Here is a 21,600-nt window from a genome sequence, read left to right on the forward strand (position 1 = left end):
CTGATCTACTAGAAAGCAACACCTGCTTAGTAGCACACACCAATGATTCAGGACAAAAAGAGAATAATGTTGTATCAAATTCAAACAGATGAGAAAAAACACTATATCACAGGAAACAATGCCTAATTTCAGAATCTGGAAAAACCAGCGTTCCCTATTCAGATCACGCGATTTGGACTGATAAGGCACACAGTTTGTCAAGAATTCAGTTGTATGCTGAATTTGAAGAAATAGGGATGGACCATTTGAACCATGAACTCAAAGGCTTTGCAGAGCCTTTATTCTGGCAGAGAGGAATACCCATTTACTGGTTCAGCACTCTTCCCTCATCTTACAGGAGCGAGGACCTCGAAGGAGGTCCCTCAAAGTCCAAACTTGCTCCTACCTTCCCAGCTTGCGCCCTTACTCACACACAGAAGTGAACAGGTCCTTGGACACGTCAGCCTTTGCACCATGTTTTAGGGACAGCTTATTACTCCTCCTGCTCACCAGTGACTAACATCACCAAATGGGATGAAGTTGCTTTCTAAGCCAGCATCAATATTGGGGCAGCTCATTCCTCAAATCGAAAAGCTCGGCTCTCTTTGGGCCATATCAAAGGAAGACCTTGCCATCCCAAGCCCTGTCTTCCCAGGGAAAGTTCTGTTTTCAATGTGATCCAAGCAGAGATCATTTCACTTTTTACAAACGCTCTTTGGACACCTGCATCAGCCTATACAGTGTGGGAATGGATCAAAACCAGCAGCGTCCTTTTACATGGGTCTGTCTTTGTGTCACCTTCAAGCTCCTTTCCCAGCCTCACGATGCACTGCAAAACGACACCTTCCTTGGCAGGTGTCACCAGCACAACAGTAATACCAACATGTTTAACAACAGTTGGTAAAATGAGTCATCCTGATTCGGATATTTTACCCATCCCTCTGGCTAAAAACCACAAACGTTTACCTGCTCACTGATGGAAATTAAGGTCACCAGATGGCATGACTTGCCTCTGACAAATTTAGCTTCTGCCTCAAAGCGCTCAGTTTTCAGCTGAGCTTGGATGGAGGAAGTAAAGCAGAAGAACCCCAGGATCTTCTCTTCCCTAAAGGCCTGCGGTGCAAAACCACAGAGGTTAGATTAAAGCAAAGCACTGCTCAGCGTCAGCCAGGGCAGACTGACCTCCAACGTTCACCACGTGCTCTTTTCCTGGGGACTAAGTTTCCTGATTTTACCCCGATTATCCAGACGGGACCCAGCTCGGATCCTCATCACGTCCCGTACATCTCTTTATACCAGCTTGGAAACACCCGCTTTGACTTCACCCACAGCTTTCAACAAAAGCTCGTCAGCTCCTGTCAATCACCAGAGCTAATGACAGCCCCATCCCTACTCTGCGCGTTTTCCGGGTGCCAGAAATAGCAATTCCTGCCCATCTCAACCGCGAAGCCGCCCAACACGACAGCTGCAGCGGCAGCTAAGAGCTGAAGGATTTCCACCAGCCCTTTACTCCCCCGCACCCCCCAGCGCCACCCTGACACCCTGGAGTTGGGACCGCAAGAGCGGCCTTCGCTTCAAAAGTAGTAAAAACCGGCTCTCTCGAGCAGAGGAAAAGCTGAAACACCGCAGGCACGGGGGCTAGAAAATGAGGGAAAAAACGCCCGCGGCGGCCCGGCTGCTACCTCCGCTGGCAGCCACGCGGCTGGCCAAGGCCTGCAGGGGTGCGAGAGCCGCGCCAGGCCTCGCACCCCCGGCCCCGCCGCCCCCGGAACGCAGCGCGCGCGGCTGCCGTTGCCCAGGGGACGCCGCCGCCGCCGCCGCCGCCGCCGTGCACCCTGGGAGCCAAGATGGCGGCGCGCGTGGTGCGGGGCCTGTGCCGGCCGCGGCCGCTCGCCGCGGGGTTCTCGCAGCGGGCCGCCGCCGGCACCGAGTTCCGGAGCGCCTACAGCCTGGACAAGCTGTACCCGCCGCGGCAGGGCGGCGACGCAGGGGTGAGGGGCGGCGGGGGGGAGGGGGGCGGGAGAGGGAAGAGGGAAGAGCGAGGGGCGGGGCTTAACACGAGGGTGTGGGGGCTGGGGGCGTGGCTTAGCGCAGGGGGCGGGGTCCGCTTGGGTGGGCGGGGGCGTAGCGCGGCGCTGGCAGCTTGGCGCTGAGCGGAGGGGGCGGGGCCAGCCCGGGCGGGCTGAGTGGGAGGGCGGGGGCAGGGCGCGGGGTGGGGCAGCGTGGGTGGGCGGGGCTTAGCAAGAGGGCGGGGGCTGGGGATTAATGCAGGGGGGCGTGGCCCGCGGGGGTGGGCGGGGATAGGTTCGCGTGGTGGTTCGGTGCAGGGGCGGGGCTTAGCACGGGTAGCTCAAGGTGAGGGCGGGGCTTGAGTGGGGTGGGCGGGGCTTATCCGATGGGGCGGGGTCGGCGCGGGCAGGGCAGGGAGGCCGGGGGCAGCGATGCCCCCCAAGGCCTCACCGCTGCTCCCAGCCAACCCCCCAGCGCAGCTCCAGCCGCGTCCCCCCGCCCTGCGCAGGCCTCCCTCCGGGCCTGACGCGGTCCCGTGCCCCGTCTGCCTTTCCTAGGACGAGCCCGAGCCCGAGCCCGAGCCCGAGCCGGCCGCCCTTGACATTCCTGTGGGTGAGTCTCACGTCTGAAACGGGTCCTGCCGCAGGCGCTCGCGGCTGGGATTTGTCCCAGGTCACCTGCCCGGAGGTGGGTGAGGCTGCGCCGTACCCGAAGAGCGTGGTCACCTCCGGGAAACTGCCACACGCTTCACGTTGCCCGTTACAAGGAGCTTCCCTAAACATTGGGAACTTACTGAAAGAATTAATCCAAAGTGTTTGTTGCGCATGAAGGAGGCATGTAGGAGGACGGTGCCAAGAGCCATGACTGTGCTGTGTGCTCTGGCACAAGCTTTAAGAGCCACCGAGTAACGTTGTGAGGACAGACAAAAATGGGCTTGATAAAGGAAACACAGCAAAAGGGCAACCAAAATGGACAGGCTTGGGCAAACAGGCTTCTTTAGTCTTGCATTCAGCATTTAGGATCACCCCTTATCTCTGCTTCTCACTGCAAAAACATCCATAGGGTTGTTTCTCCAGGTCATGGAGTCACATGGCTATTCTTGTTTTTCAGATCGACTGACTATATCTTATTGCCGGAGCAGTGGTCCTGGTGGCCAGAATGTTAATAAAGGTAGGAAAGATGTTCTCTGACATTTAAGGAGAAGTCCCAATCTTTCTCCAAGACAAATCATGATTCTTCAGGAAACTGCTGTTGGAATCCTAAGATGTTCAAAGCCAGCTGTGAACAGATTCAATTAGCTCATAAAACTTAGCAATATGGGCAAATATGTTGAAATAAGAAAGTCTTTCCCCCCCCCCCCACCCAGTGAATACGAAGGCAGAAGTTAGGTTCCACCTGGCCTCAGCAGACTGGATTCCAGAAGACGTGAGACAAAAAATGGCATTGATGGTAACTACCCTCTCTCTTCCAGCCATTAAGTGTCACGCTTTTAGCCAGAACGTGACAAGTATAACTAGGTTTCGGTGATCGCCTCACGTTTTTCCCTTTTTAGCACAGAAATAAGATAAACCGAGCTGGTGAGCTGATTGTGAACTCTGAAGAGAGTCGCTACCAAATGAAGAATCTGGCGATTTGTTTAGAAAAAGTCAGAGTCATGGTTAAGGAGGCGACCGAGAAACCCAAGGTGGTGTCTAAGGAGACTGCCCAACAACTTATAGCCAGGTATCTTTAACTGAAATGGCCTTTGATTTCAGAGGGATTTGAATTATCGTGTTACATGAGTTAGTTTGCAGCCTGCCTAAACGATCATCACGTTCATCGGTGGGAAAAGGCTTGCTGTCGTTCTAGAAGCAGCTCTGCAAATGCAGCAATAGCGTCTTTTGGTTAAAATAGTGCACCATGGACAAAAACTGTTCATTCCATCAGGAAGCATTTTAATGTGATTTAGTAGTAGATATTAATCTATTTGGTTCCTTCCCTCCCCACAAACCAACAACAAAAGCTGCACACGCACAAATCCATTGAATCTTTTATCCATCTTCCACAGAGCATTCCTTGATGCTCTTATAAAAAGTGAAAAATCTCAGTGGGAGATGATGTCATTTCATTTTTGACTGAGGAAGGCTGACATTTTTGACTTCAGGATCTGTTTACATCCATTTGACTATGTAGATCTATATTGGCTGTGTTCTTAGAATAACGCAGTCCCTGCTCTTGGGATGTTATCTGTCTGTGGACATTTTTCAGCCTATTGCATCTATGTTATAGCTGTGTTAACAAACAGTAGGACACTTAAAGGTTTTCTATGCACGCTAAAGAATCTTTTCATTTTGTTTTAGGGTGGAAAAAATGAACCGTGAACGACTGCGACAGAAAAAGATACACTCAAATATAAAACAGAGCAGGAGAGCAGACTTTGACTGAGAATTGCAGAGACAGAAGTCCTTGGCCTACCATCACTTGAAAGATACACTGTTGGCAACAACAGATGATACTCAACGCACGAGTTGCATTAAATAAAGCTAGTCTAAAAACGTAAATAAAAATATATTCAACCTCTTTTTTGAACCTTATGATACACTAGCAGCCTGTTCAATATTTATTTTGCAGAAAAAATGTTGTTCATGTTTGAGAGAAACCAAATATTCAAGCTTCTATCAGCCAGCTGGTTTTAAATTGTGTCCTTCATCTAACTTATTTCTTATGAGAGCACCCTCTGCTGGCTGAACAGACACAAGGCATTAGATTCACAGGGAAAAGGGGACGAGTAAAAAGTTTAACCACATATCCAAGCAGCAAATTTACTATTCACTATTTCAAGCAGTTGTCTTACATTTTAGTAAGTCAGCTTTTCCTAGCAAAAATAATACCTGTCATTTCATTAATGTAAAGCCTTGGCAGGAATGTTGCTGGAGGCAATTACTTACCTAGCCAGATCTGTTAGACAGCTTAAAGACAGAGATGATTCGGTAAGTATAGGAGGTTTCCAACCCTTGAGATGGAGCACCACAAAACCTCTGGGCTAAGTCTTACGAGCTTCAAGAGTCCCTCATTTAGTGACCCCTATTTAAATGGAACGAAGTAGTAGTATACAGTGTCCCACTGACACTGCACAAGATTTCACCGCTACCAGACCATTATCATTGGGGAAGTCTCATACAAAGTTTCTGAAATTTGATGTTTTTTTCATTTTATTGAAGTGCCCCAGTGGCCTAATGGATAAGGCACTGGCCTTCTAAGCCAGGGATTGTGGGTTCGAGTCCCACCTGGGGTGAAGGCAATATGATCATGGCTGCTCTAAGTAAGAACAAATAAGGGCTGCTTGCACTGATTCCTTCAGTTTAATTAGCTTTCTCAGGGTGTAATCAGGTGCCTGGTCCCCTTTGGAAGAGGGGAGTTTGTGTTTTCCCCCTCACATTCAGGGTCAGCATTTACACCTACGAGAAGTAGTGGTCTCAGTCCCACATCACCCCCCTGCCCCCCAAAACGGGCTGCTGCAGGGGGTGGGGGCAGGAGTGCACATCTCCTGAGCCTGCTACTCACAATGCAGCCTAATATCCCTCCAAGAAAACCCTGCTTCCAGCCAGTGAAGGACACCAGAGTTTGTACCCAAAAAAAGAAGAGGGGGGGAAAAAAAAAAAAGGAAGGGGGAGAGAGTGAAAAAATGTGAAATCAGACGAGACTTGAAATGTTTTAGTGAAAGCAAGAAAGGTCACCAGTTTTTTTTTTTTTTAGAGGTTGAAAAATCCAGCCTACATTTGGAGGAACAACGTTTCAGATTCAGAAAACTTCTTCCAAGACCAGATCATGCCAGTTCACACACCTAGAAAACCCTTCTCATTCCTCCTCTGGGCTGGGGCTGGGGGCTGCTGGGCCGAGGGCCCCAGCAGGCTTGCGGCTCCCGCGCTGCAGTGACTGAGGACGCACGCCGAGCCCTTCCCTCCTTCCCTGCCAGCAACCCGGAAAAGGAAACCCAGGCAGGAACAGCAAGTATTTTCTGCACATCAGGGAAAGCGATGCTGTGCTCCAGCATGGGCCTCCCAGCCTGACGAAGGCTTGGAAAGAGGCAAGTTTCCCATAGTCTCAGCAGCTCACACCACAAACCAGGCAACCGGCGGGGGGTCAGGCGCTGGGGATGAAACCCCAGGGGCTGCATGTGGGATCTGAGTCCCCCGAAGAAAAGAGTCACCCCAGATGGGACTCGAACCCACAATCCCTGGCTTAGGAGGCCAGTGCCTTATCCATTAGGCCACTGGGGCTCCGTAAACAAGTATTTCTGGCACCGTCACTTAACTCTCTGAGAGCCAAACAGAAAGTTGGCTAAAGCATGCAAGGAAGGTGATTTCCCATCTCATCCATCCAGGACCTGCTGGGGCTGGACGCCAGCCGCGCACATCTCCCTCCTGCTCCCAGCACAATGCAAGAGTCAGCGCCTCCCCCCCTCCCAAGGCAGCGCTCCTTTTCTCACCGGATTGCCTAGCAGAAGTGCCCGAGGGAGCCGGCTCCTGCTCCGCGCACCTCGCGGGGCCGGGGGGCCCCGGGGCCGGCACAGCCCGGCGGCCCCCGGGGCAGCGGCCGCGTGGCGCAGCGGGCAGGGCGCCAGCCCGCGGCGACGGACTCCGCCGGTTCGCGTCCCCAGAGAACCAGGGTTTGTTTGTTTGTTTGTTTTTTTGATGCTAGAAACCACCCTGGTCGCCTCCGCCGTTTGCGCCGCGCTGCCCCGGGCGCGGCGGCGTTCTCCCGTCGGGGTCCCCCCCCCCCACGCGCGGGTGAAAATGCCTGCGGGGACGCCGGGGTGGCGTGCGAGGAACCTGGGGTGAGAGCCCTTTGTGTGCGGCCCCAGTGGCCTAATGGATAAGGCACTGGCCTCCTAAGCCAGGGATTGTGGGTTCGAGTCCCACCTGGGGTGAGAGCCATTTTCTGCCACCTCCGGAACTGCTTTTTCCGCCCCCGCGGCTCGTTGCGCGGCCGCGTATCCCGCAGCGCTTCCCCGGCGCCTCGCAGCTCACCTGCCCTCCCGGGCCGCCGCGGCCGGCGGAGACGCTCCGGCCCCCGCTACCGCGCTGCTCTCCGCCCGCGGGGCCGCCGCCGAGCCCCGCCCCCGGCCGCGCGCCGCGTGGCGCAGCGGGCAGGGCGCCCGCCCGCGGGGCCTGAGACCCCGGTTCGCCTCCCCCCTCCGGCAGCTTTTGACCTGCAAAATTGTGCGGGCTGCTGCCCCTGCCCTGGGCGGTGAAGAGGGGACACAAATTGCCCTCCCGGTTGGGGGGGGGACCCCAACCCAGTTCCCTGCAGGGGGAAGGTCAGCTGGCATGTTTCCCCATGTTTTTGCCCGACTTGGCTGGGGGGTATATTGTCACCCCTTGCAGTGATGTGGTCACCTGCCAGCGGGTGGAAACGAACTAACTCCTGGGAGTCCACTGGGGTTTAAAACAACCACGAAGGGACTCGAACCCTCAATCTTCTGATCCGAAGTCAGACGCCTTATCCATTAGGCCACGTGGTCCCCGTGCCCCCGCTGAGGGCACAGCGGTCCCCAGGATGAGGGTCCCGGCGCATCCCCACGCGCCGAGTCCTCCGGGATCGCCAGCACGGGCGGCGCGGGCGAAGGGTCCCGCTCCCCCAGGGACCTGCCGCCGCAGAGATCCCCCCGCCTCGGTTTCCCCTGCGCTGCCGGCGGCGGCCGCGCGGTGCAGGCCCGCGTGCGCCGATCCCCCGGGCGCAGCGCCGCGATGGCACGAAGCAGCCGGACGCATGCGCCCCGGGGCCGGCTGCCCGGCCGTGTCTTGCCTGCTCGCTGTTGACAGCGCCTCTTCCGCCAGCTTCGTGCTACCTACCCGAAATCTGTGTCTCTCATCTAACCTCAGAAAAACAACTTGTTTCCCCAGAGCCAGCGCCGGCGCCGGCCACGAGAGCCTTTGGGGACACGTCGACTCCTGGGCCACCTCAGCTTCCCCCTGCGTGTCTGTCCCTTGTGCTTGGCAGCTACTTTATCGCCGGAGCATCCTTGCTCGTGGCGGCTGGCCCACCGGCCGCGACCCCCTTGTCGGACGAAAACTGAGCAGGGAAGGGTTGAGGAGAAACCAGTGCATGACGGCAGCTCTCGGGCCCGTGTTAAGCTTTCCTGTCCCTGCTTTACATTAAGAGGCGTAAATGCGTTTAAGTAACCGGGCGAGGGCATCGGCTGGCTGCGGTGCTGAGTCAGCAGCACGGGGCGACCGCGTGGCCTAATGGATAAGGCGTCTGACTTCGGATCAGAAGATTGAGGGTTCGAGTCCCTTCGTGGTTGGGTGGCTTGTTTTAACGCCGTGGGGGGCACAAGACCCCCAGCGCCGCGCTGCGCTGCCTGCTCACACCCGTCCCCAGGGACGTGGCAGCCCCCAGAAAGCCTCGCCGCACGCCCGAGTTAGGGCTTCTCTTCCCCGAGGCTGTTTTCTTCCCTCTGGTAACCAGCGCAAGAAGCCTGGCGGCCCCTCGCCAGCCTGCCGAGCAGCTCCCGACCGCGCGTGAGGGGTTGCGCCCGCGATGCCCTGCTGCCAACCAGCCCCAGCCCCTCGTGGGGGCTGCCGGAGCGGGGACATCCCGGCGGCTGCAACAGCTTCTCCTGGACATGCAGAGAACGTGCTGCCCAGGGGAAGCCAAGAGATCTGCTCCAAAAAAAAAAAAAAAGGTCCCCAAAAGTCATCCAAACTCATGAGGAATACCAAAAAAAAAAAAAAGTTATTTTGCAAAAAAAAAAAAAAATCCCACCCTCTCTTTTTACCCTAGCTGGGGCTTAACCCGCCCACCCCTGGTCCGCCTCCCTCCAGCTGGTTGCCCAAAGAGGCAGAAACCAGCCGGCCCCGGGTAGCACTGACCTGCGGGCGCTTCTCAGTGCCTTCCCGGCTCCGGCCCGCGGCGAACCCTGCGGCAGAGCCGCGCGAGCAGGATGGACCGCGCGCGGCCGCTGGCTGCCGGAGCCCGCGCCGGAGCATCATCTCCTCCCGCACCTACCAGAGGGGAGAAAAAAAAAAAAACTACTTAGAAAGAAACTTTGCTTTAGGCTTCGCTAGTCTAACATCACGCTGACCGCAACTGCCTTTTAAAATCCATTAGCAGCGGAGGCCGAGACCCTCCGAGCTGCTAATGAACGCGGGGGGTGAGCGCGCAGACCTTGCCCCGAAGGCGCTTGGGGCCGCGCGGAGCAAAGCCTGCCTTACCGTCAGCGCCCGGCCTGCTTCCCAGCCTCCAGCGTGGAAGCCGTCCACAGGATGCATCGCTTTGTTTTTTTTTTTCTTTTCGCTGAGGGTCAGCTGCGAGTGAGCAGCGTTACGGCTTTAGTCGCTCCTCTCTGCTTTTCTTCCGAGCAGGAGCCGCCGGGCCCTGCCTCACCTTCGCCTGCTCGCCTCGACCCTCCGCAAACTTTATTCTGGCTTCAAGGAGCGTTTTATTAACATCCGTCGTTAGGGATTAGAAATTCCTTCCCATTGAGCAGCTGAACCCGGCAAGAGGAACGCTCCAGGGAGCACTAAAATGGGGAGTGCGGGGAGGAAAGGGGGCCAGCGCGAACAAAAGGCACCTTCCACCCCAGATGGGACTCGAACCCACAATCCCTGGCTTAGGAGGCCAGTGCCTTATCCATTAGGCCACTGGGGCTGCATAGGATGGGTATTTGCACTGATGGGAAACGGCCCCAAATCCGGAGTCCCTTTGAGCAGCAGCAGTGTGAGAGCACCATGCTGCAGGGGCCCCAAAATGCACAAAAACACACAAAAACGCAGCGTGTCCTACCTCCTGCCTTCTCCTCCCCAGTGCCCGCTCCGCACGCCAGCCCTCCTCCCGTCCTCGTCCCCAGCCCCAGGCACAGTGACACTATTTCGCCTGCAGGAACAAAGACTTGGAAACAGTCTTTAATCACTCCGGGCTCCCTGAAGAGGGAAACCATGGGGAAACCTGGCTGCGCTGTTTTACCAGGAGAGCTAGAGGAGCCAGGAGGAATCAAATCCATGTTTGTTTTCTTCTCTTCCTGCCCTCAAAGGGGAAGATGTACAAAGTGTGAAGGGGGTGGGGAGGGTTAAAAAAAAAAAAAAAAAACCACAACCGACCACGAAGGGACTCGAACCCTCAATCTTCTGATCCGAAGTCAGACGCCTTATCCATTAGGCCACGCGGTCATTTGTGCTGCATCTCTTGCGGATGCTGCTGAATCACAGCATCACTTGCACCTGGCTGGATTTCCCCCCCCCAGTCAGAGACTCCAGCCTCATCCCAGTTCCCCAGCCCCGTCCTCGCTCCTCCAGACACTGGCTATTCTGCTGAGGCACCAGCGCTGCAGCACCTGGCTTGCTGGGGCCCCAGTGAGATGCATGGTGGGAATCCAGGAAGATCTGGCCAGGAAAGGACCATCCATTGCTGCAGCCAGGCTGGGGGAAAATCAAGCGTGAGCCTTGCCAGCTGCCATCGCTGGACCCAAGGGACCAGGGCTCGGGTGCTTTGCAGAGGGAGAGGCAGAAGGAGGGTGCTCTGCGGGGGGGGGGGGGGGGGAAGGCTCCCTCTAAGCGTCCAGGTCACTCCATCTCCTCACCCAGCCCTGCAAGCACCACCCGAATCTAGTCACTCTTCTCCCAAAGCCACAGCCACGGAGCAGGGGCTGCCTAGCTGGGTTTATATTTTCGAGGTGAACCCATGGCTACCAGAGAGCCTCGACTCCTGGGCAGCGGTGTGTGCATAGCAGCATGAAGCCAGGAGGGATCTGCAAGTCAGATTGTGGAAGCTGGGGAGGGTTCGGGGTCCCCCGCAGAGACAGGTGACAGACAAGACCAGCGTAACATTGAAAAGGCAAACAGGGAATGCCTGTCCCCCATTTCTCATCGCATGGGGGCTGGGGGATTGAAACCCACTGAAAGCACCACGGAGCATGCTGCGATGGGAGGGACACACGTGCGCGGTGCAGCCGAGGTACCCAACATTTATGGAGGTTCAAAGAGCAATGGGGCAAATCGGCAGAATTGCAGCCCAGTCCACACACATATCACCAGCTGCTGGCAAACATAAGGGATTTCTGGAGACCAAGTCACCTCTAGCACCACTTTGTGGGGTCACCGTTGTCCCACCTCCAGTAACACTGTCACCAGCTCCTACAACCAGCACAGCTCTCTAGCCCCATCACACAGGCCATCCCCTCCTTTTCCCGTGCCTGTTTGTGTCCCCTAAGTGTCCCACTATCCTTTCACCTCTTCTTGCAGACACAACACTCAGGTACCAGCTACAGTCTCCCATCAGGATGAGACTTTCCAAGTACACACGAGTTGGAGTCATTCTCTCCTAGGGGAACCATCGCTTTAAGCACCTGGAAGGAAACCAGACTGTCGTCCGCCTCCCCAGGAACCCAGCATGCCGCTGCAGCACGCTCTCAGCCCTATAAACGAGACAGGATTTGGTCTTGAGCAGCTCTGCCTCCTGGCCTTTTCTTTGTGGCTGAGCACTTTCTTTTCCTCCCCCTCAAATTGCTGGAAGTTCTTTCAAGACATTATTTTTACCTTAGCACAACAAAAGGCTGCTCCCAAGAGCCAGCTGAGTGCATCAAACCATTAGCAAATTCTTCTTCCAATGCAAATAAATACATAAAGAGTCTAGCTTTTGTTTACAAAATTTCCGTCCCTCATTAATAAATATCAAATAACCATCTACATAACAAATGACGTATCTTAGAAACTGTTTATAAGATGCACAGTACCACTTGCACCCTTATTCGGAAGCAGGAGAAGATGCAGCGAGCTTTTATTGCTATCCTCATCCTTTCTCTTGGGACAGGTAAGTTCAAGAGCATTAGAAAAACTTTGACGAATTCTGTTCTTGCCTATGCGAAATGGGATTTTCCTGTGCTAGCGATGGTTTTCATATCCACAGCACCATACTCTTTCTCTGTTAATACATGTCTCTCCCACAGGCTGATCCTTGTCTGATTAGGTGCATTTTATTCTAGCAGGGGCTCCTCCCGAGTATGTTTGTACGTACTATGATGTTATTAAGCACCTGAACGTTTCCTCTTCCGACAAGTTGATTAAACACGTGCTGCCAAAGAGAAACTCGAAGGAGCCTCTGGAAGTGAAGATGGATTTTATGCTGATAGCTATTCTCTCCGTGGTAAGGAAGCAAAACCGCTGTCAAGTCTTTATAAGAGAAAGCTCTGGATTGGAGCTGCTGCTAGATTGGAGCTGCTGCTAGATTGGAGCTGCTGGTTTTCCTAGAGGGTCCAAGTCACGCAAGGCCATGGGTGTGAGAATCAGCCCCTACCCTTTCCTCGTCAGCCTTCTGGTGTTTGCAAGCATTTTTTGGAGGGTCTAGAGTATTTCCCCCCACCTATTTCTAGAAAAGAGCTCAGAAGCAGACCCAGACAAGCAGCCCGTTTTATACCGGGCTCTAGGAACAACCGCACTGAGTCCCTCTGGGTCCCAGAAGTAGCCATAAACCAAGCCTTAACTGAACAATTCAGGCAGGATCACAGGGCACTGGCATGTAAATGTTAATGACTATTATTTTTTTCAAACTCTTGGTTCTTATGCTCCTATTTTCCTGCTCAGTCGTAGCATCAAGATTCCCAGCTCTCCTCCTGAGCCGTTTCTCCAACCTGTGCCGCCCACTGAACAGTGACGGCTTCTGAGCTCTGCATCGCATTTACCTAAGGAAATCAGCTAAATATCTTCCATTTTGTTTCTTTAGATCGAAAAGCTCCAGACTGTCACTTTGTACTTCGTGTTGGACTTGGTAGGTTCCTTGAAACCGTTTCCGTCCTGCGGCAGCCAGCACGATTGCTGATGCTGAGCCCAGCGCTCATTTCTCTCCTGCAATTTTTTCCCCCAGGAGTGGACAAACACTTTAGTGACCTGGGACCCGCAGGATTTCTGTAACATTTCCAGAGTTGTTCTGCCACTGGATATGTATTGGTCTCCCCCAGTCTTCATTATAGAAGAGTAGGTTCACATTTCATTTTTATCCACTGGCTTAAGAGAAATGCAACGGATGCAAACTGTTGGTGCTATGGCAGGAAATGGGACAAATTCATTTGATTAAAGGTTATTCCCATGAGCTAACTGCAACTAACAGGGACCGCAGTTTAGACAAAGCACTTTGCGGCTCTGTAATGTTGTAACATCTCCAGAAATGCCACATCTGGGCTACAGTGAAAGCTGAGGAGACGGGCAATGTAGTGGAATGAAATTACCTCTGGCATTTTTTATAAGGTTTTTTCATAAGGTGTAGGATAGACTGTTCTGGATCTAACAGAGGGCTGGGAGCAGCCACGGGCTCTTTGGGTGCGGGAGGGAAGGAAGGGGAGGCCTGCAGCACAGCGGAGAGCCTAGCAATGAGCCTTTGCCATAGGCAAGAGCGGGGAGGAAAGGGGAGAGCAAGGAGTTTCCATAGGAGGTGCAGGGGGAGCAAAGCAGCTGCCCTGCGTGTGAGCTGTGCAGATTCAGGTACTGCAAACCTCGGTCCAGAGGCACTTACCAGCCCTTCTCCAAGCCTCACATCTCCTTCCCGCTACACCCTGCAGCTGGGTAGACCGTGCAGAGCCACCCCAATGGGATGTTTACAGCCCAAGCTTTTGCCGATTGAGGAGCATTGCAGCATCTTGGAGCTGTGATGCTCTTGACCCCTTGATTCCTCCAGAGTCAACGAACAGAAGTCGAACAAACTGGAGTACTCAATTGTCAAGCACAATGGCGGCTTCAACGCAACCCTGCCCTTCCAGGTTACCATCACGTGCAGCTTGAAGATCCTCAAGTTTCCATTTGACACCCAGACGTGCAACTTGAGCGTGGCTTCATTTCTCTACCAAGGTACAGTGGCAAGCTAGATTTTATCACAACAGGGCTGTATTTGCAAGGGGAGGCATAGATGAGATGAACCCTGGTTACCACCTGGGTTCCTTCAGCAGCATCACATGCTTGTATTTGCCTGGGGAGGGTGAGGTCATGTAGCACCAGGAAAAATGAGCTAGAGCAGAGTCATGCCATTTTGGCACGTCTCCCAGCAATGTCTCGGGAAGCATCAGGGCTATTCTCCAGCAAGCCTTCCTCCTGGTAGTGGTCCGCCTTAGCCAAGTGACTAGATAGGCTTATTGCAACAAAAGTGCATGTTCACCTATGATTTAGCAGGACTGATCTTTAAACATACTTGAAAATCATGAAAACTAGAGGGAATTAAGGACAGAATTTCAGGGAGCCAAATCTGCTCGTCAGAGTTACTCCCAACAAGAAGGGCTGAAAAATAAGCAGAGGTGACATGAAAACATCCAGCTCCCATTCCCAAAGACAATTGTCCTAATTCAGCAGGGAATCCCTCTGATCCACAGCCCTAGAGGTCCCAGTCAAGGCTCTTCACCGCAGTCCTTTTAAATTTCTCTCCAGTGAGCTGTGAAACGAACCCCAGCAGCGCAAGAACCATTGCCTTTCCCCATCTGCATGCACCCTGGGTTGGGAGGGAAAAGGGAGAGGAAGTAACTGACCTCCAATGAAACTCTGAATTGCTGCAACTTCTCTCCTTCTCTCCTCTCTGCCCAAGCAGTAACAGACCTTGTCATGAAGCTGAGGCGGACACCAGCTGAGATGAAAAAAATCAGCCAGACTTTTTTCCTAACTGATGGAGAATGGAAGTTTACCAACTTGAGCGTCATCGAATATACAGAAGAGATGGATGATGCACACTTTTCTGTGATGACCTATATGGTATAGCAGTACTTTCATGTTATATTGCATTGATTTAAAAGAAGGCCTTATTAGAGAACATTGCCTGAAGATGAAAGCAGTCAATTTTTTTAAACATAAGGGACATTTTGTCTATTGTGTCCTCACAAAACTAATTAACATCCCCAAAGTTTTTTGTGAGTCTGAAACATCTGAATTGTTTTGCCACTGCAAAAAATTAGATTTTTTCCTCTGTCTGGACCTCAAAGCCATCCTAGCACTGCTCCTGGCTGCCACCATGGAGGCCAAGCTAACAAACCCAGCTAGACCGATCTGAGTCCCACTGGATGCACACGGCTGAATCTGTTCCTCATTCCCATCCCAGCAGAGCTTATTGGACTAGGCTCCTAATTGCCTTTCCCTGAATGAGACCCACCACCAAGGCTTGCTGCACTATGTTGCCATGCCCAGATCTCACCAGCAGGTACTTGAGAAGGGATCAGACAGTTCAGAGCACAGGTACTTTAGAGCCATGCTTAGAAATAATGCCTAGAGAACTCAGGGCTCTGCCACACAGTAAATCCAACACATTACTGCCAGCAGTAAAGCCAGGGTGCGTCTGGCTTGCTGCCCCCATGCTGTGAAGCTGAGCTGTCCAGAACCTCGCAGGACCGCTGGCTGCTCTACGCTCCGTTTGTGCCCAGATGGTCAGCTCTCTCAAACCTTTAATTCTTGCTCAAAACACCTAGACAAAAAAAAAGGAGGGGAGGGGGAGGGGCTAGCAGGCAGCAGAATCTGTTGTCCTACCTAGCCAAGGGAGGAAGAGGAGGGAGCCAACAACCCGGATATATTTCTTTCAGGCTGCAACAAGGAAACAGAGCAGCTTTTGAAGCAACTCCAAGGGCCTTTCTAGAGGCCAGGGGGGGAGAAGGGTTATTTCAGTGCACTGAGCTGATAGAGATATCCCAGGCCTTATGCCACGAAGATCAGCATTCACCAAACCTACTACATTATCTTTTACTTACCTAAATTCTGCCCATCTTCTTTCACAGATTTCCATGGAGAGACGACCCATTCTGTATGTTCTGAACCTGATCCTCCCGACGTGCGCCCTGTATCTGCTGGATATGGCCGTGTTGTTTGGACCCAGCTCTCTTGAGGAAAAAATCAATTTCCAGATTGCCATCATCCTTGGCAGTTCCATGTTAGCTGTGATTCTTAACAACATCTTTCCAACTTCTTCCAACGAACCACCCATAATAGGTATCCATCTTTACTGAATAAAAACTAACTGATTTTTACTCAGGTACCAACTTTAAGCAAGGTAGTAAAGTGTTTACGGACACAGCCATGAACACTGAAGTCACGAAGAGCTAAGTTTTATCAGCTTGCTGGAGACAGCAATTTCCCCCTCCCACATCAGGCAACAGAGTACAGACAACATTATAGATTAACAGAAAATTATGCCAATTATCAAGTGCTTTCTTTGTTTTCATATTGTTTTGCAGTGGTATTTTTCCTAGGCACCTTCCTGTTAATGATCATGGCTGTATTAGACACCCTTCTCCTGTTGTACCATCGGCACAACTTAGGCAAGGCTCCCAGAAGCTTCCAGAAAGGTAAAGCAACTAATATTATCTTAAACAAGCAGATTAGGTTACCTGCACTTTATAGCAGGTTCCTTTGAGCAAGGGTGGGTTTCCTCAGGGCAACCAGTGCCCCAAACGGTATCAGTCTTGCTACTACTCATCCCCTAATGCCCCTCTATTGACATTTGCCCTTTGCAGATGCGTGCACCGAGATAGCAATGAAAGACACGAGCAACCAGACCACAAAATACCTTGAAAAGGAATGCACAGAACTGCTTAACCTTCCCAAGACCCAGGAAAAAGGGCAGCAAACCAAGCCCTGCTGTGCACCACAGGAGCGGGACCCGGTTCTGCCAGTTCTGGAGAAGGTGCTTCTCTACGGTCACTTCATCTTGTCAGTGTTGTTTTTTATTATTGTTTCTATAAAATGGAGCAGTTAGAGACCAGCTCTCTGCCCAGTTTGCCTCCATCGTATTGCTTCTACTCCCTCCCCCGCAATTTTTTTCCTGCTTGATTCATAGAGCTGCAGCTGTCGTAGTCACCGAAATTAAGAAAAACAAGCCCTAGGACCTGCAGGGTAAGCGCTTTGCACTCTAGTTCAGTAAAACTATACATACTCTTAAAGCATTTGTGGGCTAGCAAGGTAGTTGAATAAAAGAATGATGGAATTGGAGGAAAATACTTTCGTTCCATCTGAGAGGAATTCTTACCACAAACGTGACTATGTGCCCCTTATGACAATCAGAAAAGGGAGTTAAGGTGGTTCTTCTCTTGTGGAAATGTTTCAGTTTTGGGGAAAGGTGTTTAAGAATTCCACCTATTTGAGAGAAATAAATACGTTGATCCAACTCTGAAGTGTTTGTCCTATTGCTTCTATGCGTTTCAGTGAGATCTATATCATTCAAAGTTCAGGACAGAGTAAGAAGATCACCAGGATTCAAGGGGTAATACTTGGGATATTTTAAAAATCAGACTTCAGAACCTACATGTCTCAAGACCTCTCCGTGCCTTCAACCTATGTTCATAACGTTTATACAGCGATCTTTCAGATGAAGAACTCATTTTGCAATTGGTTGCCCTTAATCTATCACAAGCTACCTAGAAAACAGCCCTACACCATTGCCTGTAAAACTTCCATGACTTTATCTCCCACTGAGTAGTAGATCACTACTAAATACACCCCAGCACCATGACAGCCAGTGCAAGTCCATCTTCTGAACAACTTATTCACCTGCAGAAGCAGAGTAACTACATTCTCTGCACTGTGTGGTTACAGAGGTGAACAGATGGTTTATCTGCATTACAGTAGATGCAGATTGTCAAGTCTAGCTAGGATCTTGGTACTTGCTACAAAGCAAGGTCAAGAAAAAAAAAAGAGAGACAGAGACAGACAGACAAAGACCAAGAAAACTAGACTCTGCATATCTGTAAGTATATATATTGTTCCATGTTTCTCAAAACCTTGCAAACCCATGATTAAGCTCTAATCCATCAGACAGGAGGGAAAGCACTTTATTTAAAAGATTCTAGAATCTGGCAGTCATTGGATAAACTACTTCCAGACAACTTTACAGATCAGCAATTGGTTTGTGTGGCCAGTATGGATACTTCTCCTTGTCCAGTTTCGTTTCGGGGAAGGCTTCATTCAAGTCTTCAAATGTCATCTGTTCAAAGGGAATCATGCTTCTGAGCTTCTGAAGCTTGAAAAGGCAGCAGAGACAAACATATTATAAATCAGTTGTTGGCAAGAAAGAGTAAAACACACACAAGCAAGAACAAAGTCTTTGCCAGGCTGAAGAGAATGTTCACTGAGCAAAGTCCAGACTTACCTCTTGCTCATACTGGGCAATACGCGCTTTGGATGCCTGCACATATTCAGCAGCGCTCTTTGCCTGCAGGAAAGCAGGGACCATGGTGAATATGCTTATAGAAAAGACAGTGAGCTGCAGTGAACCTGCCTCCCCATGTTTTAAGTTTGCATCAATTCAGTATCATTACCCTAGAAAATTGGGCAGAATCTTGATCAAATCTCAAAGAGCCAAACCTTTCCAAGTGCACAGATGCTGTTGCTTAGCCAAAAGTTAGAGACACGTACAAAGATCAGAGCCATGCTCTATCTCTGACTGTCCTGCCTTCCAAAAAGCAGATGCACATACAGAACATACCTCCCCTCTCACCCCTTCCCATCTTCACAGAAGTCAAGGACAACCCCAACATTAGGGAACAGTTTAAACACTTACAGCTTCCTGTTCTTGGGCATTAATTTTGGCAGTTTGTGTATCCGCTGGCTCAGGAACCTTTAGTGCATTGAACTGTAAATTGAAAGAGAAATTTCCAAATAGTCTGCTTTATTGAAATAATCCTTCATATCAAAGTCATCTTCCCTAGCAGTAGAGCAGCATTCCTTCCTTCCTAGGATATGCTCACAACCAGGCAAGTTACCAGCAACCTGATCAGCAAACCTGATCACTGCAGCTCAAATATGTACTTTATAAGCAGCATTGCTTTTAAGTTTACAGGTGAGCAATCTATTCCATACTGCATACCATCACCAGACATTTTTTACAACACACATTCACTGTAGCACTTAGAGAGCAAAGCACAGTATCACAAGGAAGCAAGAAGTCTGACATCAACAGTTTATCATATCACAGACTTATTTCCCCCGAGACAAGTTCCCAGACCCATCTGAGGTCAGTGGCTCCTTCTACTCTTGCAGCAGCCATTCTCATCCTGCAGCAATTCTCATCCTGCTGATAGCACCGCGTGACCTTCAGCAAAAGCCTTGCTCGTTCTTTTCAACTCCTGTTTATACAGAGGATGGCAACCCCTGTGGGCATCGGAGTTACGTTTACACACTTCCACACTTCATGGTGTGCAGAGCTATATTTGTGATCTTCTCCCATTCAGTGGGTTAGACAAATACTTTAAAATTTTGCTTCGAGAGAGGCACTCCCTGAATTCACCCTCATAGCCAACAGAATTTATGAAGTTTTGCTTCATCAGCTTTCTTGCTGTACAGGGCCACAGGATTCACCCTGAAAGCTGGTACTGAAATGACCTTCTCAAGGTTAGCTACATAGATCTGCAGGATATAAAGCAGGGGCAGCTGCTAGCCAAAAACAAACAAACAAGCAAAACATTGTGATGTTGTCTGCTCGACACCAAATACATTCCCCGTTAGCAAGAGCAATGCATAACAGAGAAAGATACTCACCTTCTTCTGAAACTCATCTACCATGCCAGCTTTAGCAATAGTAGCTTTGTAATAAGCCCAGTCAATAGTCGGGGGTTTCTCTGGCAGGGAGGCCAGCCTTTGAAGACAAAGGACAGCAGTCACCATCAACTCTAGAAGTAACCTTATAGAGCTATCTTTCACTCTTTGCCACAGTTACTCTCCAGAACATCAACAGAACCTGGTAAGTTTAACTGTAAATCTCTTCAGACCCCTCAATAACAAGCTGCGATGAACCGATTCTGCAAATTCCTCTGTCCTTGAAACAGATTTTCTATATGGACCAGAAGAATTCAGCCTACAGCCCTGCTCCACTTCCACTATCTCTCAATATAGCCTTGTAAGAAGGGATTAGGCAGTTTTTAGAGTACTGAACTAGGGATAATCAGCAACATTAACTGTAACACCCAACAGCATTGGATCAAGCATTCCAGAAGACTCATCAATTTGCACACCATTCCACAGAACAGTAAAGTTTTCTAAGAGCTTTCTCTGACAGATCAAAGCAACCCAATTTTGTAGAACCGCTTTTTCACATTGCAGTGATTGCTCTACCCTACAGAAGATCAAGTAAAGAAGATCTGCCAGGAAAACATCCATCTCTGTCTTGGAAGTGACTTGCTTTAATGTTTCTCAGAACACTTTCACAGCACTACAATTACTGTCACTGGTTCAAGCTAGTAGCACAAAAGCTGAACAGTTCAAGTAAGGGCTGAACCACTGCACGCATGTGAGCTGGGCAGACGCTCACCGAGCCGAGAGCGTGTCGCTGCGGGTTTTCAAGGCGTTGAACGTGGCTCTCTGGTTTGAGGGGATCCTCTCTGAGAAGGCCGCCCAGTCAATGGCCTTGATTGCAGCTCTGCGGCCTGCCATGATGTCAGGGCTACACCAAGGAGAGATCACACCAGTTGGGTTACGCCTGGCAGAACCACACACAGGCCGGTAACCACAGGGCTGCAGAGAGCGGCTCCTGCTGCTTCCCGCCTCGCTGCACGGGGAGACATGTAGCCATACGGCACAGGCCCTGCCGGGCCACTGGGGGAACAGACTGGAGCTGGGGCAGTGGGACACGGGGACACCGTTCCCAAGAACCAGGATGCACCAAGACCCCAGCCCGGCCAACCCGGGGGTCTCAGATCCTCCTTCCCCACCTCAGCCCCTCCCAGGGCTCCGGATCCTGCTCCCCGGGCACCCCCGGGGCTCCGGGATCCCGCTCCCAGGGCACCCCCGGATCCCACTCCCCGGGCACCCCCGGCACCCCCGGATCCCACTCCCTGGATCCCGCTCCCCGGGCACCCCCGGGGCTCCCGGATCCCGCTCCCAGGGCACCCCCGGATCCCGCTCCCCGGGCACCCCCGGATCCTGCTCCCCGGGCACCCCTGGGGCTCCCGGATCCTGTTCCCCGGGCACCCCCAGGGCCCCCGGATCCCGCTCCCAGGGCACCCCCGGATCCCGCTCCCCGGGCACCCCCGGGGCTCCCGGATCCTGTTCCCTGGGCACCCCCGGATCCCGCTCCCCGGGCACCCCCGGGGCCTCGACCCCCCCCGGCCCCACGACCCACCCCCCTCTCCAGGCCCTCACCAGCCCTTAGGCCCATCCGTCCCCCCCCAGCCCGACAGCCCGTATCCCCCCGCAGCTCCCCCGATCCAAAGGCCTGTTCCCCCCCCCGCCGCGCCCCCGGCCCGGCCCGGCCCGGCCCGGCCGCCCCTCTCCTCTCACCTTCACTGACCGCCACAACCGCCGCCCTGGGGCTGACGCGAGGGCCGCCGGAAGTCCCGCCCACACGGACCAATCAGAGGGCGGCCTCCCCCGGGAAGGCTTCTCTTCCCCTCTTCCGCCCTCTCCGCCCCGCCCCCGGAAGTGCCGCCCGCCGCCGCCGCCTCCCCGCCCGTTGCCGGTTCTATCCCGCCGGCCGCGGCCCGGCATCGCGGGGCCGGCGGTTGTTGCAGCGCAGCGCAGCCCCGGAGGCTGCCGGCTGCCCGCTCCGCCCGGCGCGCTGTCACGGCTGCCGGTGGTCGCAGCCTGTTGCTGCCCCGGAAGCGCTCGGCGCGCCGGAAGCGCCGCGGGGCGGGGGCGGGGCTGGGCCCGGGGCGGTGATGGCGGCCGGGGGGCGCTGCCCGCGCCG

General features: G+C 52.6%; 3 protein-coding genes and 7 non-coding genes across 11 annotated transcripts; 5 read left to right on the forward strand and 5 right to left on the reverse strand.

Moving 5' to 3' along the window:
• Positions 1-1,782: 1,782 nt before the first annotated feature.
• Positions 1,783-4,548, forward strand: MRPL58 (mitochondrial ribosomal protein L58). The gene is made up of 6 exons (XM_068914073.1): positions 1,783-1,970; positions 2,547-2,601; positions 3,100-3,159; positions 3,356-3,438; positions 3,542-3,711; positions 4,329-4,548. Exons 1-6 carry the CDS (start codon positions 1,827-1,829, stop codon positions 4,411-4,413), a joined length of 597 nt encoding a protein of 198 aa, XP_068770174.1. The 5' UTR covers positions 1,783-1,826; the 3' UTR covers positions 4,414-4,548.
• Positions 4,549-5,190: 642 nt separating this feature from the next.
• TRNAR-UCU (transfer RNA arginine (anticodon UCU)) lies at positions 5,191-5,263 on the forward strand. Its single transcript has one exon. It is a non-coding gene; the product is annotated as a tRNA-Arg (tRNA).
• A 912-nt stretch (positions 5,264-6,175) lies between these two features.
• On the reverse strand, positions 6,176-6,248 carry TRNAR-CCU (transfer RNA arginine (anticodon CCU)). Its single transcript has one exon. It is a non-coding gene; the product is annotated as a tRNA-Arg (tRNA).
• Positions 6,249-6,825: 577 nt separating this feature from the next.
• TRNAR-CCU (transfer RNA arginine (anticodon CCU)) lies at positions 6,826-6,898 on the forward strand. The gene has a single exon. It is a non-coding gene; the product is annotated as a tRNA-Arg (tRNA).
• Positions 6,899-7,419: 521 nt separating this feature from the next.
• TRNAR-UCG (transfer RNA arginine (anticodon UCG)) lies at positions 7,420-7,492 on the reverse strand. Its single transcript has one exon. It is a non-coding gene; the product is annotated as a tRNA-Arg (tRNA).
• Positions 7,493-8,202: 710 nt separating this feature from the next.
• Positions 8,203-8,275, forward strand: TRNAR-UCG (transfer RNA arginine (anticodon UCG)). The gene has a single exon. It is a non-coding gene; the product is annotated as a tRNA-Arg (tRNA).
• A 1,273-nt stretch (positions 8,276-9,548) lies between these two features.
• TRNAR-CCU (transfer RNA arginine (anticodon CCU)) lies at positions 9,549-9,621 on the reverse strand. The gene has a single exon. It is a non-coding gene; the product is annotated as a tRNA-Arg (tRNA).
• A 445-nt stretch (positions 9,622-10,066) lies between these two features.
• TRNAR-UCG (transfer RNA arginine (anticodon UCG)) lies at positions 10,067-10,139 on the reverse strand. The gene has a single exon. It is a non-coding gene; the product is annotated as a tRNA-Arg (tRNA).
• A 2,098-nt stretch (positions 10,140-12,237) lies between these two features.
• LOC138061655 (5-hydroxytryptamine receptor 3A-like) lies at positions 12,238-16,973 on the forward strand. The gene is made up of 8 exons (XM_068914199.1): positions 12,238-12,243; positions 12,688-12,732; positions 12,829-12,938; positions 13,636-13,805; positions 14,533-14,693; positions 15,704-15,914; positions 16,160-16,270; positions 16,439-16,973. Exons 1-8 carry the CDS (start codon positions 12,238-12,240, stop codon positions 16,678-16,680), a joined length of 1,056 nt encoding a protein of 351 aa, XP_068770300.1. The 3' UTR covers positions 16,681-16,973.
• A 761-nt stretch (positions 16,974-17,734) lies between these two features.
• Positions 17,735-21,508, reverse strand: ATP5PD (ATP synthase peripheral stalk subunit d). 2 transcript variants are annotated; one of them, XM_068914060.1, is made up of 6 exons: positions 21,195-21,508; positions 20,227-20,358; positions 19,458-19,554; positions 18,481-18,552; positions 18,070-18,132; positions 17,735-17,940 (listed from the first exon to the last, which is right to left on the reverse strand). In XM_068914060.1, the coding sequence occupies exons 2-6, from the start codon at positions 20,346-20,348 to the stop codon at positions 17,809-17,811; spliced, it is 486 nt and encodes a 161-aa protein (XP_068770161.1). In that variant the 5' UTR covers positions 20,349-20,358; positions 21,195-21,508; the 3' UTR covers positions 17,735-17,808. The 2 variants fall into 2 exon arrangements, with proteins under 2 accessions (XP_068770161.1, XP_068770162.1); XM_068914061.1 differs by having other exon boundaries at positions 20,227-20,394; positions 21,195-21,318.
• Between the last annotated feature and the right edge of the window lie 92 nt (positions 21,509-21,600).

Source organism: Struthio camelus, chromosome 19 (genome assembly GCF_040807025.1).
Source record: "Struthio camelus isolate bStrCam1 chromosome 19, bStrCam1.hap1, whole genome shotgun sequence".
In the NCBI taxonomy this organism is placed as follows: domain Eukaryota; kingdom Metazoa; phylum Chordata; class Aves; order Struthioniformes; family Struthionidae; genus Struthio; species Struthio camelus.

What these genes read in the sequence shown, in the direction of transcription:
- MRPL58 (XM_068914073.1), top strand. Translation starts at nt 1,827, where the DNA reads ATGGCGGCGCGCGTGGTGCGGGGCCTGTGCCGGCCGCGGCCGCTCGCC. An exon ending in CGCCCTTGACATTCCTGTGG is followed by an intron (nt 2,602 to 3,099) that starts GTGAGTCTCACG and finishes CTTGTTTTTCAG; the next exon opens with ATCGACTGACTATATCTTAT. An exon ending in GCCCAACAACTTATAGCCAG is followed by an intron (nt 3,712 to 4,328) that starts GTATCTTTAACT and finishes ATTTTGTTTTAG; the next exon opens with GGTGGAAAAAATGAACCGTG.
- LOC138061655 (XM_068914199.1), top strand. An exon ending in GGCTTCATTTCTCTACCAAG is followed by an intron (nt 13,806 to 14,532) that starts GTACAGTGGCAA and finishes CTGCCCAAGCAG; the next exon opens with TAACAGACCTTGTCATGAAG. An exon ending in TCCCAGAAGCTTCCAGAAAG is followed by an intron (nt 16,271 to 16,438) that starts GTAAAGCAACTA and finishes TGCCCTTTGCAG; the next exon opens with ATGCGTGCACCGAGATAGCA.
- ATP5PD (XM_068914060.1), bottom strand. Translation starts at nt 20,348, where the DNA reads ATGGCAGGCCGCAGAGCTGCAATCAAGGCCATTGACTGGGCGGCCTTC. An exon ending in AGCGACACGCTCTCGGCTCG is followed by an intron (nt 19,555 to 20,226) that starts GTGAGCGTCTGC and finishes TTGTCTTCAAAG; the next exon opens with GCTGGCCTCCCTGCCAGAGA. An exon ending in ATGCCCAAGAACAGGAAGCT is followed by an intron (nt 18,133 to 18,480) that starts GTAAGTGTTTAA and finishes GCTTTCCTGCAG; the next exon opens with GCAAAGAGCGCTGCTGAATA.